This window comes from Halichoeres trimaculatus, unplaced genomic scaffold, assembly GCF_033239565.1.
Source record: "Halichoeres trimaculatus isolate MK-OKI-2021-1 unplaced genomic scaffold, fHalTri1.1 fHalTri1_scaffold_18, whole genome shotgun sequence".
Taxonomy (NCBI): Eukaryota; Metazoa; Chordata; class Actinopteri; order Labriformes; family Labridae; genus Halichoeres; species Halichoeres trimaculatus.
In genome coordinates, this window is record NW_027437196.1 from 19,759,055 (window position 1) to 19,775,327 (window position 16,273).

Consider the following 16,273-nt stretch of genomic DNA (forward strand, 5'->3'; position numbering starts at 1 on the left):
GAGGTCACACTTGAGAAAAATGTACATGACACTGGGATGTGCATGGAATTCATTTACTGAACAGTCGGCTCTGCCCGTGTACTAACGACGGTCAGATGAGCGGCAGGGATGTAATCCAATCAATGGCAAGCTCACTTTTGAGAACCGGAAAGTCGAGCACTATTGTCCAATAGGAACGAAGCAAATGTCTAGGGGGGTTGTCTAGAATCACTCGTTGACGAATAGGATTGAGAGTTTTACGCCTGCAGTGTTACATGACTCCGCCCCTAGCTTCCATTTCTGAACCGAGGGACGCTGGCGCTCTCGCGTACTCCTCGCCTTTTTATACACATATTTAAGTAAATAAACTAGGTACTCTGTCGAAGTTCTGGACCCTTGCGTTGAAGAAGCGAATTTTTAGTAGTCATTGTCAGTCGCGGTATTTTGCTTGAGTTGTGTCTGAAACTGTAGGTACCATTTAATCACCATTTTAACTTTACTAAGCGGCGTTTTCCGCCGTTTTTTCTTTTCGCCGCCCCACTCACTCTACCCCCTTGTGTGTGAGTAAGGGCCTGCAACGTTGGTTTGGCCACGAGGCAAGTCGGTACAGTTGGAACAGGGCGATGGCGGAGTTCGGTAACGGACTGGCGGAGGAATCTCTTTTAGATTCAGACCCCGGACATCCCGAGTTGGAAGACCCGGGTGTCGGTGACGAAGAACCGGGATTAGAAGAGGGAGAGGCCGCAATTGAAGACCCGGTAAGTGAAGGTTATTGTTTCAGTTGTGATACCCCCCAGCAACACTTGGACACATGTTATGGTAAAATCAAAGCCGTTGATGAGGGTATGCAAGCAATTTGCTGTTTTTGTGTCATACAATCGTGGGTCACATGTCTTTTGCGTTACTGCTATCTCGGTTCCATATAACCGCCATTGTGGTTCACGCAGTGCAGTAGAAAGGGGTGGTGATATGCGTGGTGTCGGCGGCCATCTTGGCGCAACAGCAGTGCCAGTTTCTCTGCGCCAGGGAGCAGCACGAGCCGGTGGGGGGAGTGGGGGCAAAAAAAAATGCAAGACGGAGGTGCAGGAGACAGTGAGGGGCGAGGGTAGGACAGGCCGCCGCCATTAGCCGCCGCTGCGCGAGTCTACCTGCTTAAGAAGGCGACCCGCTTACGGTAATGATGCCTTCATTGCTTTTACATTGACCGTTAAGTAGGCGGCTGTCGCGTCTGGAACACCGGCATGAGCATGCAAATGACCGAGCGCCAGCAGGCTAACGTTAGCTTATCCCAAGCAACGGCATCATGGACTGCAGCCTAAACGATAAGCAGACCTGTCGCCTGTTATCACCAGATACGTGATGGAGTACCTTACGATGATATTAAAGGCTACCATTAGCATGCTAACTGTGACTGTGCTAGTGCCATGACAGAACACTGGAGTGCTATCAGACTAGCCCAGTTCGACATAGCCAGGCTAGAGATGGCATACGAAGCTGGCTATCTTTTGACATTAGTTTAGACGACGGTTGGTGTCGCCCATCAGTGATGTGGCATACGAGTGGCTGCTCCAGTGTTGCTGGATGCTCAGAAAGCGTTTGTTGGTTCAACCGCAGTCCCTAATGCATTCACATGAGTGCATATTCTTAAGTCTAGCATGCCCATGTATGAAATGAAGATGTTTCTACGGCAACTGTTTGACGGACAGTGAGAGCTGAGCATACAGGCAGGGGGCTGCGGTATTTGAGGGGCTGGGTACGCATCCTTCAATGTTTTGCTAGGGCAGAGAGAGTGAGAGAAGGGAGGGCTGCCCTGAATATGCGACAAAAGATTGTAAAGTGTCACTCACGCATGATGTTTGTAATAATCTTGTGAGAGGAGCTCAAAGTATTAAGTTGCAGCTTCAACATTTCATGTAATACACATATTGTATATCTTCAAAAAGGGGCCTAATAATAACGATGCAGTTATCCTCTTGTGCTGTGTGTTAAGACACAGTTGACTTTCCCTTTCATTTTGTGAGAGAGGACCTGAATGGATTCAATATTCCTTGTCTATGTCACTAGCCTAGCTGCACAAACAGCCTTTACATTTCAAATCCTGTCAGCATAGGCATCAGCCCTGGGTAGAGCTGGAATGACTCCCACTATACTGCAGTGCACCACTGTCAGGAGGGTCCGCTCCCTCTATGAGGACTTGGACATTGCTGTATTAACTAGAATATTTAGCTTGTGGCATCAGCTGCTCGATTGGTTCCTTTTTTTGTTTAATATTTCCCCCTGACTTCAGACGTGATCATCTTAAGCACCAACATATTTTCAGTGTTTCTTTGTAGCTCTTGGATTCAGAATGTTATTGCTGCCAAAATTATTACATTATTATAAAAAATTTATTTGTTTTCACATCAGCCAGCATTTTATGAAATGCTCAAAACAAGATCTTGTTTTTGAAGTTTCTTTGTGCCTTCTCTTTGACATTTTTTAATGTATCCATGTATCTTTATTTTTCTCACTTCGCAGCCTCTGCTCTCACTGTATAAGTGTGTTGTGAATTTGACATGTAGTGTAAAGTGCGATGAGCAGTTCAGGACACATTTGCACTCAGCAATCAGCACAAGTTTGTTTCGCCCTCAAGGTCCAGTTTGCTTGGCCAGTGTACATCTACTGTACCATGCTAAAGCACAGTTCATCTGCTTGGCTCTTTTGCAGAGGCAGGCTTCTGTACAGGGCAGTTACTGGTGCACTGGCACAAACACACAAAGTCAACACAAGACATGTCTGAAAAGATATATCGCTATATGTTTAATAAAGATAATTATAATATTCCACAGGTTTTTGCCTCACACAAATGGGAGATTGATTGTGGTTTTTACTTTACCCAAATATCAGTTATCACACTCTCAAAGTTGCACAGAAGGGTGTGAGCACTGTCAACATGAGCAGCAGCATGTCCCTGTTGATTTTTGAAAGGATACAGAGAAACACAGTCAAACCCAAACTTCTGTCAAACTATTAAACTAGGGAGAGGTAGATGAACAATTAATGATAACTGGAAGTGCAAGATGCACAAGTATGGCTTAAGTCCATCCGTCTTCTACCAGTTATCCTGCTTAGGCTCATGGAGGGCTGAGAGGCGGGGTACACCCTGGACTGGTTGCCAGTCAATCGTAGGGCTGACACACAGAGACAGACAACCCTTCATGCACGTGGGCGCTTTAGGAACACCAAATAACCTGATGAGCATGTTTTTGTACTGGGAGGATGCTGGAGTACCCAGAGAGAACCCACACATGCATGGGAACATGTCAACTTCACACAGAGAGGCCCATCTTGTTTTTTGGTCCGTTAATTCAAGTCCAAGTTATACCAGGGACTCAGTGAATCAAACTGTTTTAAGTGTCTTCGGGTAATGTTAGTAATTTACCACTTTAAAGATAAGCCACATGGAACATGGTTACATATGGAACATAGAAAATTGTACCGAAACTGTTACAAGGAAAAGTTGAGGGGCACGTCAGAGGAGATGAGGTATATGGTACGACGGTTGTAAATTGCATGCAAAATGACCCCGCCCAGCAGACCAATCACATGGCTTGTGGTTCTTGATGTTCTGAAGCATATTTCGATTTTGGAGCAGGTGATAGCCCCCTACCTACTCCAGAGAAGATACAGAGGAGAAAGAAGAAAAAAGTGCCAGAGAAGGCCAGTCAGCAGCCTCTATTCCAGTCATGTGACAGGGCTGGAAAACTCAGAGCTGACGTAAAAGAGCTTGAAAAGAAAATCATTGAATTCATTCCTCTTGATAGACATGAGACCACTAGTCTGATGGCTACTTTGGCACTTGAATACTTGTTTTCAAAAAACATTTGAAATCAGATTTTGGCAAAAGTCTCATTAACTGCCCCAAATTGTAAATCATCAGTTGATAGTTTGAGAACCTAAATGTGAATGTATGCTTAGGTTTTAGAAGGATATACTTGATTAAACCTAGGGATGGGTACCAAATTAGGTACTTTTATAGGTACCGACCAAATTCTGTCAAAAGTACAGGGTATTAATTCACGCAAAACCAAAAGGTACCATGTTTAGGTACCTAAATGTATCCTGTGACTGAGAGGGAGGGGAAAAGTAGGTGATTTTCCATGCTAGAAATGAACACAGCATTGAAAGGTTATACACTGAAAAATAAATGTGTTAAATTGAGAAAAAATTAAATTTCATTATTAAACAAATTGATATTTTTTACCACATAAACACAAAGAAGTACCGAAACTTGGTACCGTAGAGTACTAGTACCGATTGCTAGGTACTGGGCATCAGTACCGTATCGTTTCAAATGTGAAAGGTACCCATCCCTAATCAAACCTACAATGCACCTCAACATATAGGTGTCCATCTATGTGCTGCCCTGTGTTTTATTCTGGGGTGTCTTAACCGTCATCCAGCAAACTGTCAGCAAATATGAGATTTAACAGAATTTTCTCAATTGTGTATTTGTTGGGAAAACAGTTCCAGCACAATTTCAGATGAGCTTAAAAAAACTAAAATACAGACTTATGTCTTTGTAAATGAAGATCATGATTATTTCAGTCCCCTCGGATACTTCAACTGTTTTGCTTTGCTTGAACCCATGGCACATACTTCATGAAAAAAAACAATTTAATGAGCGTCACTTCATCCAGCAGAGGACTTTCTCTGATGAAATCAGACTAGGTAGGTGGAAAACCCTCCTGGATAGAAACACCACCTGAGACCTTCCAGAGTGAGCAGTGCTATCACTTGTAACACAAGCTTGAGTATCTCCATGTTCCCACACCAGTTTGTTAAAGGGACAGATGTCATCAGTGCTGCAAAGGGATGTGAAGCTGAAACATGTTCATGATAACATTTCACTGCTAGAGTTAAAAGGTACCTGACTCTCAAGAGAATCTCACTTTGAATATGTCTCGTTGTGATATTGTGTCAGGGACTCATGACGTGCCGTCACAGCTTTAAAGGATTGTTGTGTGTCTGTGTTGCAGGAGCTGGAGGCAATCAAGGCGCGGGTGAGAGAGATGGAGGAAGAGGCAGAGAAGCTGAAGGAGCTACAGAACGAGGTGGAGAAACAGATGAATCTCAGCCCCCCGCCAGGTATTTGACCACGTTATTTATCTCTCTTTAATAAATATGCTGAAGTAGTTTCGGGCGTTAGCTTGACCAATAACTGGTTACAACAACACAGACTCATCAAAAGGGATTGTTGTGGATTGAGCACTTTTATTTAGAATTGTTATAAAAATGAAATCACTAATTTAACAGCCTACAAATTCCTGACCATTTTCTCTGGTTTAAAGTGTAAAGTAACTGCCTTTGTTGTGGGTATTAAGGTCACAAAGATCTGTCCTGAGGGGTGGCTGTGGTTCAGTGTTCAAGACATGATCAGTCTGTCAGAGTGTTGGGGGTTGGATTCTACCTTGATCCACCATCATGATGACACCTTTTAATGTTGCGAACAAATATTTTGCCAATCAAACCATTTGTTCTTTCTCCTCTTTTCAGTTGGGCCTGTCATCATGTCCATTGAGGAAAAGATGGAAGCAGATGGACGGTCAATTTATGTTGGAAATGTGAGTAACTGTCACTTTAGCTCTGTTTGACCATATTCTGTCCCATTTTGTTGCACTCCAGGGTCTGAATTCCAGGTTTCTGGACAGAAGGGATTTCTCCCCTAGAAGCAAAAGTCCCCACTTTAGAAATGTCTTTGTTGAGGGATTCTGTGTCACTGTTACCACAGGGTCAGTGTTTAACAAAGCAGGAAGGCCTTTCGAAAACATGATTGATGTCTAAAAGGTGACAAGAGATTACACTCTCTTCTAAAGAAAATAAGGAATTACTTTGTCTAGAGTTCATCAACACTTCTGCAAACTAGGATTAGATATTCTGTAAACTTTGGTGTTACAGTGTTATTTTTAAGTCAGTCTGATACCTGTTTTGAGTTAGTAATATCCCAAACGTCTGATAGCCATGGCTTTCACCTCTTGGACTTTATATAGAATAAACAATGTTCCTAAGTTTATACCCATTGTAAGAGTTGAAGCAAAAGGACTTCTTCTATGTGTGTTGATGTATTGCCCCAGTGCAACCAAAGCATGTACAGAAACAACGTGGCTGGTTTTGTCTGTTGTTTTTTGCTGTTGTGTGGTGTCAGTCCATCAATCAAAAAAGAAAAAAACAACAGCAAACCCCCCCCCCCCCCAGATCCCATGGATTGGTAAAGTCGAAAGCAGAACAAATCCTCCAACAGATACTTCAGGTATCTTCAGTTGTCAGTTAACAGAATCAGCATCAAACCAAATGATCAGTAAGTGAGTACGTCCTCATATGAGCAGAGCTGTTATTCCTATCCCGTGTCAGTAATTGCAGGCTGTGGATTATCCACAGGACTTGTCTTGGACCAATAACAGCATTTTCTATTTCTGTCCTGAGTTTACAGCCACTCCCTTTTCTGACAGCACACCTGCCCGTTTGTCCCACATTTTAAGCTCAAGTCTTGCAAGAATTAAGTGTTTTGTGTTCGGCCCATGCGTTGCATCAATACATTGATCAAAGAGCGATGTATGTGTAAGATGAAGCAGTTACTCTCTTGAGCATTTATCTGCCTTTCCCAGAGTTGACTGAAAACTTCCCAAAACGAAACTCCCCAGAATCCGTTTGGCTCTTTATTGAATTCAATGCCCCTTCCTTGATAATCTCATTCCCGTTCCTTTCTGACACAAACCTTTTATTTTAAATAGAGAAAATATTAACACAATAAGATGTGAAGAGGGTTGTCTCCAGGGTTGTCAAAGTTAGTGCTAATTCTTTTCAAGTCTACTAACTCTGACAGAACAAGGTGACACAGTTACATTGTGGTGTGTTCATGGTCAGGTCAGGTCAGTAAAGTCATCTTTAGCTGAGGTTAAATTAAATCCTTATCAAAATAAAGAGGACTTCGGTTTGGATGAGAAACATGATACTCTTTGAAAAAGATTTTCTTTCTTTCCTGATGCTTTCTGATTTGTCCCTCTTCTTGGTGTCTTTCTTCAGGTGGACTATGGCGCCACGGCAGAAGAGCTGGAGGCTCATTTTCACGGCTGTGGCTCAGTAAACAGAGTTACCATTCTATGTGACAAATACACAGGGCATCCCAAAGGGTGATTATCCATCAGCTTACTAAAATCTGTAGTAAAGCATTTTTTAATTAACATCTTCTCTTCATCTTTTAGCTGTTGGTTTCCTTTTAGCCACAGTTGAGTTAAGTCTCTTACTTTTGGTTCTTTGTAGGTTTGCCTACATAGAGTTTGCAGACAAGGAGTCTGTCAGGACAGCCATGGCTTTGGACGAGTCTCTTTTCAGAGGCAGGCAGATAAAGGTAAAAAGAAAAGCTACCTTTTTATTATTTAACATGTTTGTTTTTTTCAATTCTAATCTTAAAATAAGCATTGTGCTCTCTGATAAGTTAGCTATAGGCATGTTAATGAGATCCTAAACCAAATGTGTTCAGATTCATGTTTTATTTTACAGCAGTGAAAACTAGCTTCAATCTGCCATTACTTTTCATCCATTACAGTTACGCCATCCCTTTTTTTCAAAGCTGTACTGCAGTGGGTCAGAGGGTTCCTGTGAACAGCACAGATAACAAGAGTTATACAGAAATAATGCATGTTTAACACCCCTGCAGAATGCAGGATAGATGAATTTTGTCTTCAGTGAATAATGAAAAAGACAATCCACGCCAAACCCTGTGGTATCCCCTGGGCCTCAAAAATGCAAATTACAGAAGAAGACGACAAGAAAGTAAAAGCTGTCAAGTGTAAAACCCGTTGCACACTCAGCTGCAGCTCACTTCACAACGGCTCTCAATTATCAAACGTGCTAACGACTGAAAAATGGGTGTATGCCCACATCCACGCATGGACATGGGCATACACACACGGATCAGCATTTATCAATCTGAACAGGGACATAGGGTACGCTCAACCCCCATGCCAGGTCCAGGTTTGTGTACACAAGGTTCATGTCAGTGGGCAGCACTGTGTAGGGAAGAGAATCTGTCATTGGAGAAGTATTAGATTATATGAGTGCAAAACATTTTCATACAGAAAAAAATGGATGTTCTTAGATTGATATTTTGATCGTTGAGTTAGATATGACACCAAGAATGTTTCCAACATTTCACTCCTCTTCTACCAAGCTATAAAATGCATCACTATGAAAGAGCAGTGCAAGCTGTCAGCTGGTTTCTCTATATAACAAAAATGTGTGTTTCCTTTATCGATTTACTTTGAAACAAAAAGAGAGAAGCTGTTATTAGTTTTTAATTGGCTATCATGTCCATAATAAAGTCTGCAGAGAACATTCAGAGGATGCTTTATCACATTTTAGCCTGGATTTTTTGAGGAAGCTGTGATTACAGGATTTACTGTGAAGGGGAATTTTTAATCTTCACAATATTGTCATACATGAAATGTGACCCGTGTGTGTAAAAGTGGACTATTTCATAACAAAAGACATTCATCTACATGGGATCCCAACCAATCAGCTCGTCTCGTGGTACAAATAATCATAAAACTCCAGTCTATCTGTGTGTAATTGTGCACGAGTGGCACACTTCTTGGCAAGACACCAAAACAACCACAAACGCAGTTAATCAGATCAGTTTTTAGGTGAACTAGTTTGCAGTATTCAAAATGTTTTACTATCTGCATCCAACACAGTGCAGGTCAGTCTGTCTCTCCGTCACTTCTGCATGAAACTGACAAAGACCCGGTAAGACCTTCATTCCCTCCTAAGTCTGAGACAGGTTCAGGCTGGAGTCTGCAGCTTCTTTCAGAGCTGTTACTCATTTCTAGAAACTAACCCTCCACTTTTCTTGACCTGAACAGAAACAATAAATAATAATGTGGCTTCTGATAGTCAGACATCATGGATTAATCAATTAAGGTCCAAACGAAGGGTATGTAGATAAAACTATAAAACTCTGCTTTAGTTTAGTTTGTCACATCTAAAGGATGCAGTGATTTCCTTGCAGACAAGTTTTTTCTGTCTCTCTTTAATGCCACTTTTCTGGCGCCAAACAACATGGCGTCATTTCTTTCTACCTTGGTTGCTATGGTGTTGTAAGTTTTCAGCACTGAGAAGTCTTCTTTTTTCTATGATGCATCTCTTCATGTCCCAAATTTCGTGGGTTCAGCCAGCTGAACCTTGAGTATTTAGGCCATGTTTATCAAGACCTGATCAGGCGTACGCTGTGATTGGCTCTGGTACTCACGTTTCACAAATGACGTGTGAACGTAGCCGTAAGCTCGTTTCTACACCCAAATCTGCGCCAATTCCCACGCAGGATTGATTAATGAGGGCCAATGGCAGAAGAAGTGAAATGAAGAACAGACTTGTAGTGCAGCTGGTTCATGGTCGCTTATTTAATGCAAGCTGAAATGATTTGTTCACAGTGATGGGAACAGTGCTGGTAGAAGATGATGCATCTTTTATTTCCAAGCTGAAAAAAAAAATCTTGAAGTCTTTTGGGGTTTCAGTTAGTGGTGTGAGGTAGACTAGTGCATACGGTATAAGTCCCTAATACTCTGCTCTATTCTCAAGTTCAAATCTTATAATGATGCACTGTGAATTCAAGATGAGATAACATGCACATCAACCTACTGCACAATGTTAAATGAAAGAAATATCGTAATATGCTGCAACACCACTTGAACCAGAAATGAACAGAAAGTTGCTTTTTTCATAAGCTTTGAATCCAAAAGAAAAAATAAGAACTGTCTGTTTGTTCATGTAATGTTTGACTTTCAATCCCTGCTTCTCAGGTGGGCGCAAAGAGAACAAACAGACCAGGCATCAGCACCACAGACCGCGGCTTTCCACGGGCTCGGTTCCGGTCACGGGGGGGAAGCTTTACATCACGCGCACGCTACTACAGTGGCTACACACCACCAAGAGGCAGAGGACGGGCCTTCAGGTGAGCTGATGCCGGGGTGCCCCATTCTGTCACCTAGAAAGACCAATGTTCCTGCATGCACTGCACCACATGTTCAAAGGACAGAGCGAGGCAGACCAGAGGGACCCACAATGACAAAACCAGTCTCCATGACCTGCTGTCATAAAAAGCAAAAGTTCTTGCAACGTTAAAATAAAGTTTTAATTGAGAACCAGCAGAGCTCAGGAGTTTATTTAATAGAATGGTTTAGATGGTATCTGCTGTGGTCTCCTGGTGAGGGGCTAAGACTGCTCACTTTGTTCCATCTGAGGCTTTTGATGCGGTATACTGGGAAGAGCGTATAGACTGTGCAGGAAAATAAACATTCATAATTAGATGGTGGAGAAAAGGAGTAAAGAAAATGTCTGCAGAGAATAGATCTTTTCTGAGGCCAAAACAATCTTCAGCTCTAGTGCATAACAGAACAGAGAAAATAAAGTTATAGAGACTGATATAAACAAAGAAGTTAGGTCAGAAATAACAGCAGTTGTGGGACTGAGGGGCTCATCGCATGCTGCATCCAATATCACCTTTCATAAGAGGCTAACAGACCCAGTGCACATCACTTTGTGCTCCCAGTCTATATCCTTCAGGTTTGGGATGCTGTTGTTGCAGTTTCCTCAGGTAATATGACTGCCTCACGTTTTGGCTGTTTGACCAAATTATTGATGATCAGTGGCGTTGCTTTTCTATGCTGCAATTTTGTGGCTGATATATCTGATGAACCACCTTATTGCTGCTGTTTCTAAAAGCAGCTAGAGCAGGGAATCACCGCAGTCATGTGTGCTGGGATTCTGGTGGCCTTTTGAAGTGGAGTCTTGCAGGTCTTTGTCTACACCACATCCCTTAACCCCTGTGTTTAAAGAATGTGGTTAAAATACTCAGCAACTCAACTACAGGTGTACAGTTTTTATATGAAAAAATATTCCCAGAGATCAAGTTGTGCTTGATTTACAAAGAGGAGCAGATTGAGTTGTCTCTGATTACCTTCAGTTGACACAATAACATGTTAACCGGACCATTCACTCCACTTTGGAAGCTTTTTTCTTTTTTTTTCTAGACTAAGTCAGGAATTGGGTGCCAAGGCCTGTCACGATAATCAATAAATCAATTAACCAAACGATAAATAAAAACATCCTCAGTAAGTTTGCCAGCCTCGATAAACTGACACGTGTGTGGATGTTTGTTTTCCTCCTCTCTTTTGACCAAAGAGGCTGAATGAAAAGATGGCTCACTACGTCTATCTTTCCTAACATCGGGGTGCATAGGATTTATAGCGGAGTGAGCATCTGTCAAAAATGCGATCTTTGGCATCTTTTGCGAAGGGGCTGCTCGCGCGTACACACGGAGAGAGCTGAAGCGAGCGTCCTGAGGGGTAAGGAGGAAACACATGCTAATATGAGTGATGGCACGAAAGATGCGGTTCTTAAGCTGCCTGCCACAGTCCCAGTGTGGGAATATTTTGTTTTTTATCAGAATGAACAAAGTGTGAGCTCATGAACACCAAGGAGCTGATATGTCACATTTGTTTGAAAATAGTGGCGACGAAGAAGAAGGGGAGGTACAGCGGAGCCTTGTTCTTTGACAATCCGCTCTTACTAAGGCTTTTGGTCTGCAAAGTAAATAGAAATAAAAGCGCCAAATGGTGGGCGCCCAAAGACGGCTACAATGCCAAAGAAATGCAGCCCTTCAATACGGTTGAAAGCCAGAAATGTTCAAATGTTTGACAAACAGTACAGATTGACTGGGGAAAAAGTACATATTACAAACAATTCAGGAACTGTATAAACTCCCTTTTATTTAAGCTTTAGTTTTTATTGTTGTTTTTTAATTTTTTTTGGAGTTTCATTTTTTTATTCAGAGACAGGGTCTATGTTTTATTGTTTTTGATTAGTATTAATCATTTTCATTGACATGTATTTTTTCTAAAAGAAAGTCCATTTCATTTTCATTGTATTTTTTTTCTCTTTCTTGTTTGTTAAATTTATTATTTTTTGTTTAATTTATTTTATTTAAAAGATCCTGACCTTTTCGTGACAGTTAAATACTCTTAAGAAGTTAAAGTTTCTTGCTTTTGATACGGTGTACTCACTTTATTATCCCATTTATCATAATTACATCAATGAAAAAATTGAAAAAAAAATCAAAATAATATTGACAATAATATCGTTTATCGGCAATAATATTGTGGAAAATTATCGTCTCGCAAAATTTGTTATCGCGACAGGCCTAGTGGTGCCAAACATGTTGATTTGACACGCCAACTCCCCCCCACACATGCACAAAGCCATGAAACTGAGAGATTCTGGTTTGAACTGTGACCTCCTGATCTGGCAGTGTCTCAAAACATGATCCTTCTCAAAGAAACATTTGAAAGGTTCCTGCAGTATTTATTTTTGGAGTTAGATTAGGACTTCCAAAGTGTGTTAGCAGAGGTTTAATCTAGTTGCAGAGTCCCTTAAAATCATTTTCAGTAGAGTTTATCTTCTGTAACCACTGCAGATTTTTGTCCCAAGTCTCTGTGCTACAAATTAACATTATATTGAGGCAGTTCAGTATAACAGCAAAGGGTTACATGTCTTTTTATTCCCTCATGTGAGAAAGTGTCTAAACCTCAAGGACAGAATCTCTAATCACTCTGTGTACTTACCCCAGCCACTCCCACACATACCAAGAAACCTTTACTCTACCAGTTTACTCACTGGGATTTGGCCTGAGCTGCAGTAAATGAACATACAAAGTGGACTAATCTTTAATAAGAACCAAAAAAATATGATTGATATCAAAAAGTGTTGGCCTGTAAACACTGCTAATAACAGTTAATGTGTTTCTGGCACCAGTTCAGATTGACACTTGTAGCACCAAGGTCATGAAATGTTTTAGTTGTTGCCAGTAGAAATGGACTGTAATGTCTGCACTCATTCATTGAAACGTTTTCAAGGGTAATACTGATAACTCCAGTTTGTATACCTTCTTTATCTTCGAGTCTTTGTTGATGGGATAATCTCCCAGAAGGAGGAGCATGCCAAAAAGCAGAGAGCTTTTCCACTTTAGCTGGCCTTGATCACATCATGTTGAACTGTTAGGAATTTATCTGTAGTCTATTGGTGTCTCATGGCTTCCTGCAGGGTGAGTTTACACATAAAGAGCCTGTGAGCAATCACAGAGCTGAGCCATGATCCAGAATCAAACATTGGTCTGAATATGTTCAGTATTTGGTAAGCTGGGGTCAGACATTATGATTTATTTAAGTGTTGTCTGTGCCTCCTGTCAGACAGTCAGAGGAATCAGAATGTTTAATGCTCACAAGAAACTTGGCACTCAGCTGCACAGTGTAGTCTTTTCTATCACACCCATTAACCTCACTGTCCTCATGGTTTCCCTGCTCAGCACAGAGAAACACGCTGAAGTCAGTCAGAAGACACACTGATGATGAGCTTGTTTGTTTCTGTGCACATGTACAACTTGTCCATGCCATGTACATGCACCATCTCACACATCACACACAGCACACCTCAGGTTCACCTCTGCAGCTTTCACTCCCAGATACGAGGGTTCATTACTGCAGCCTGACCTCAACATCTAGCCAAACGACTGCTGGTTTCAGTCCCAGTGTGATCTTATTGTGATTTGTTGCCACTGCAAGGTGTGATGTGAAAAGGTGAGAGGATGTGCTCCGTGTCTGCTGTTGCTTGGCTTTTCTGTATGTGTGAGGCAGTGTTTGATTGTATAACAACTGAGTTCTGACCCAAAAATTGTCCAATTTGTGTGTTTGTATGTGTGTATGTTTGTGTAATGTGTCGTGCTGGGGGTTTATGTGTGGTGCTGTTTGTCCTCAAGGTTTTTCCCCACAGTGACCCCAGAGGCGGCTCTCTGAGAGAGACACAGAGAGAGAGAGAAAGAGGGAGAGAGAGTGCCTTTGCTGTCCCCTTACACCCACACACCAATCACTATTCTGAGATTTGGAAATCAGACACTATCCTCTCAATAAAACTGCACTACTCCAGCTGATTCTTCCAGATTGATTTGTTGTAATGCAACAACCTTTAAGATCAAAGGCACCATACTTAGCTGGTCTATAGAGAACTGTCCTCAACAATGTGTTCTATATATCTATATCTATATTTATAGACATATATTCTTTCCCCTTCAGTTTACACCCTGGACTGAAATTTCAGCAGACCCACAATCACACAATAACACTCACAACCAACACACGCACACACACTCTCACACACCTTCACATTACATCTATATAATACCACACCAGGAAATTGGTGTCCGTCTTCTTAAGCCAACAAGAAAAAAACTCACCCTCTTTTTCTCTCTCTTTTCCAGGGGCCGAGGGCGAACAACATCGTGGTATTCCCCTTACTAAACACCCCTCCCTCCCAAACACTCCCTTACTATCAACCCTTTTCCCTTATCTGTTCCCATTTGAAAAAAGAAAAAAACACACAGAAAAAAACACAATGAAAAGAGCCCTCCCCTCCCAACAATAAAAGAAGAGAACCCCAGAAGAGAGAAAAAAAGACAAAAAAGGAAAAAAAAAAAAAAAACTTCTCCTGGACAGAGAGACTGACTGGCCGCAGTGTGCGATTGTGTGTGAGCGTGCGTGTGCGGAGGTTGATGCGGTCGACCCTGGTAAGGTATATGTTGGCCATCGGAGAAACTTGGTGGCAGATTTCTTTCTTTGTTTTTTGCTGGTTTTGAGGGGTGGGAGCGGGGATCTTTCAGAGAAGATGATGGTATCTCAGGCTGCAGATGTGTCTCCTTTGGTCTGGCTGTGACCTCCTGTTTTTTACACCATCACCAACACAGCCCACCCACTCACCCTCCACCACCACCACCAAAACAAGAAAAAAATGTGTGGGGTAAATGGCAAAAAGCAAAAGATACTGTATGCATTTTTCTAATGTTCCATAGATATGTGAAACCTCTGATAGCTAGAGTATTTGTTGTTGTGTTTTAAGTTCCTAGTCTACCATTACCTCCTTACCCAATCCAACTCCATCTATGTTGGCAGTTCTCTGCCCCCTCCCTCACCCCAACCCTTCCTGCATTTTAGACCTCATGCTCCCCCTCCTCCTCCCTCCTCCCTCCTTTTTGGCTCATCACACCATGGATCGTGTTTTTCTGTCCACCGCTCTCGAGGCAGTGACGGACCCTCAGTGTTCAGTGAGATCGTTCATGTAAAGCTTTTTTTGTTCTGGGCGGGGCTCCCTGTGTGCTGCCGACTCCTCCCTGCTTGTTCATACCTTTCCCCACCGACTCAGACATGGTCACGGCTCCTTCTTGTTTCTTTGACAGACATCGATGTTTTTATTTTGTGCACCCCGCATTCCCCCGACCCTTCTCCCCTTTCCTCCTCTGTGCTCCCTGTCTCTCCAGTTTTGTCTCTCCCCCTCCTCTACCCTCCCCTCTCCTCTCTTTGTATATTAGACCACTTCTTGTCGTTTCAGGTTTCAGGACCAGTGGAGGCTGACGACCCCTCCCCAGGTGGCGCCGGCCCCCCCCACTGTCTCTGCAGCGTCTCTCTCTCTCTCTGCTCCCGCTATGCACACTCACCCCATCCTGTCCGTGTGGGGGGGCGGGGGAGGGGGGCAGGGTGACCACAGGCCTGCCGCAGGGGGCATTTACTACAACAGCAAACGCTGATGATGCTATTAGTCCCTGTCACACCTCAACTCACTCACACATGGATGAATTACACACAGACAGATACACACACCCGTTACACACACATACTTCACAACACATTGCAGTACAGGCAGCACTTAACAGGCAGCCAACCCAACACATAATTTAAATACAGAGCTGAAGACAGCATAGCTGAGTGGCAGGCGAGTTTGTGTGAGAGTGGGGAGGCAGGACCAGAGACGAGTGTTTTTTGGGGTGCACAGTGCAGAACTTAAAGCACCCTCATTCTCTGATAACGTGCAGTGAAGTCAGGGCTTGTCTGAAGAAGGCAGACAAGCTAATGGCATTGATTATTAATTTAATAAATGGAGTGTGCTGGAGCTGTTGTTTTAGGGCTGGGGAAGTCAGGTGTGGGGTTTGTGTGGAGCCTTTTTTTTCTTTTTTGAAAAAGGGGGAGTGGGTTTGAACAAATGTTTTGCTTTTTTAATTTTTATTTTTAACCCATGAGTCTGTAATTAGGGAAAAAAAATAAAGACATTGTGTAAAAATGAGTTTGTGTATATATTTTTTGTGACAGATTCTTGATCAGTGATGTATCTGTATTCAGCCAAAAACATAAACTTACTGCTCTGAGCAATTGGCAGTGAA

At 42.4% G+C, this 16,273-nt stretch overlaps 1 protein-coding gene across 3 annotated transcripts; it reads left to right on the forward strand.

Annotated features, from left to right (window-relative positions):
• The first annotated feature begins 266 nt into the window (after positions 1 to 266).
• On the forward strand, positions 267 to 16,176 carry pabpn1 (poly(A) binding protein, nuclear 1). Of its 3 annotated transcripts, none has more exons than XM_074693748.1 (7): positions 267 to 737; positions 4,998 to 5,106; positions 5,515 to 5,582; positions 7,042 to 7,148; positions 7,279 to 7,366; positions 9,816 to 9,967; positions 15,448 to 16,176. In XM_074693748.1, exons 1-7 carry the CDS (start codon positions 603 to 605, stop codon positions 15,641 to 15,643), a joined length of 855 nt encoding a protein of 284 aa, XP_074549849.1. In that variant the 5' UTR covers positions 267 to 602; the 3' UTR covers positions 15,644 to 16,176. The 3 variants fall into 3 exon arrangements, with proteins under 3 accessions (XP_074549849.1, XP_074549850.1, XP_074549852.1); XM_074693749.1 differs by lacking the exon at positions 15,448 to 16,176 and adding an exon at positions 14,324 to 14,517 and having other exon boundaries at positions 268 to 737; XM_074693751.1 differs by lacking the exon at positions 267 to 737 and adding an exon at positions 1,000 to 1,153.
• Positions 16,177 to 16,273: the final 97 nt, after the last annotated feature.

What these genes read in the sequence shown, in the direction of transcription:
- pabpn1 (XM_074693748.1), top strand. Translation starts at nt 603, where the DNA reads ATGGCGGAGTTCGGTAACGGACTGGCGGAGGAATCTCTTTTAGATTCA. An exon ending in GGTCAATTTATGTTGGAAAT is followed by an intron (nt 5,583 to 7,041) that starts GTGAGTAACTGT and finishes GTCTTTCTTCAG; the next exon opens with GTGGACTATGGCGCCACGGC. An exon ending in TACACAGGGCATCCCAAAGG is followed by an intron (nt 7,149 to 7,278) that starts GTGATTATCCAT and finishes GGTTCTTTGTAG; the next exon opens with GTTTGCCTACATAGAGTTTG.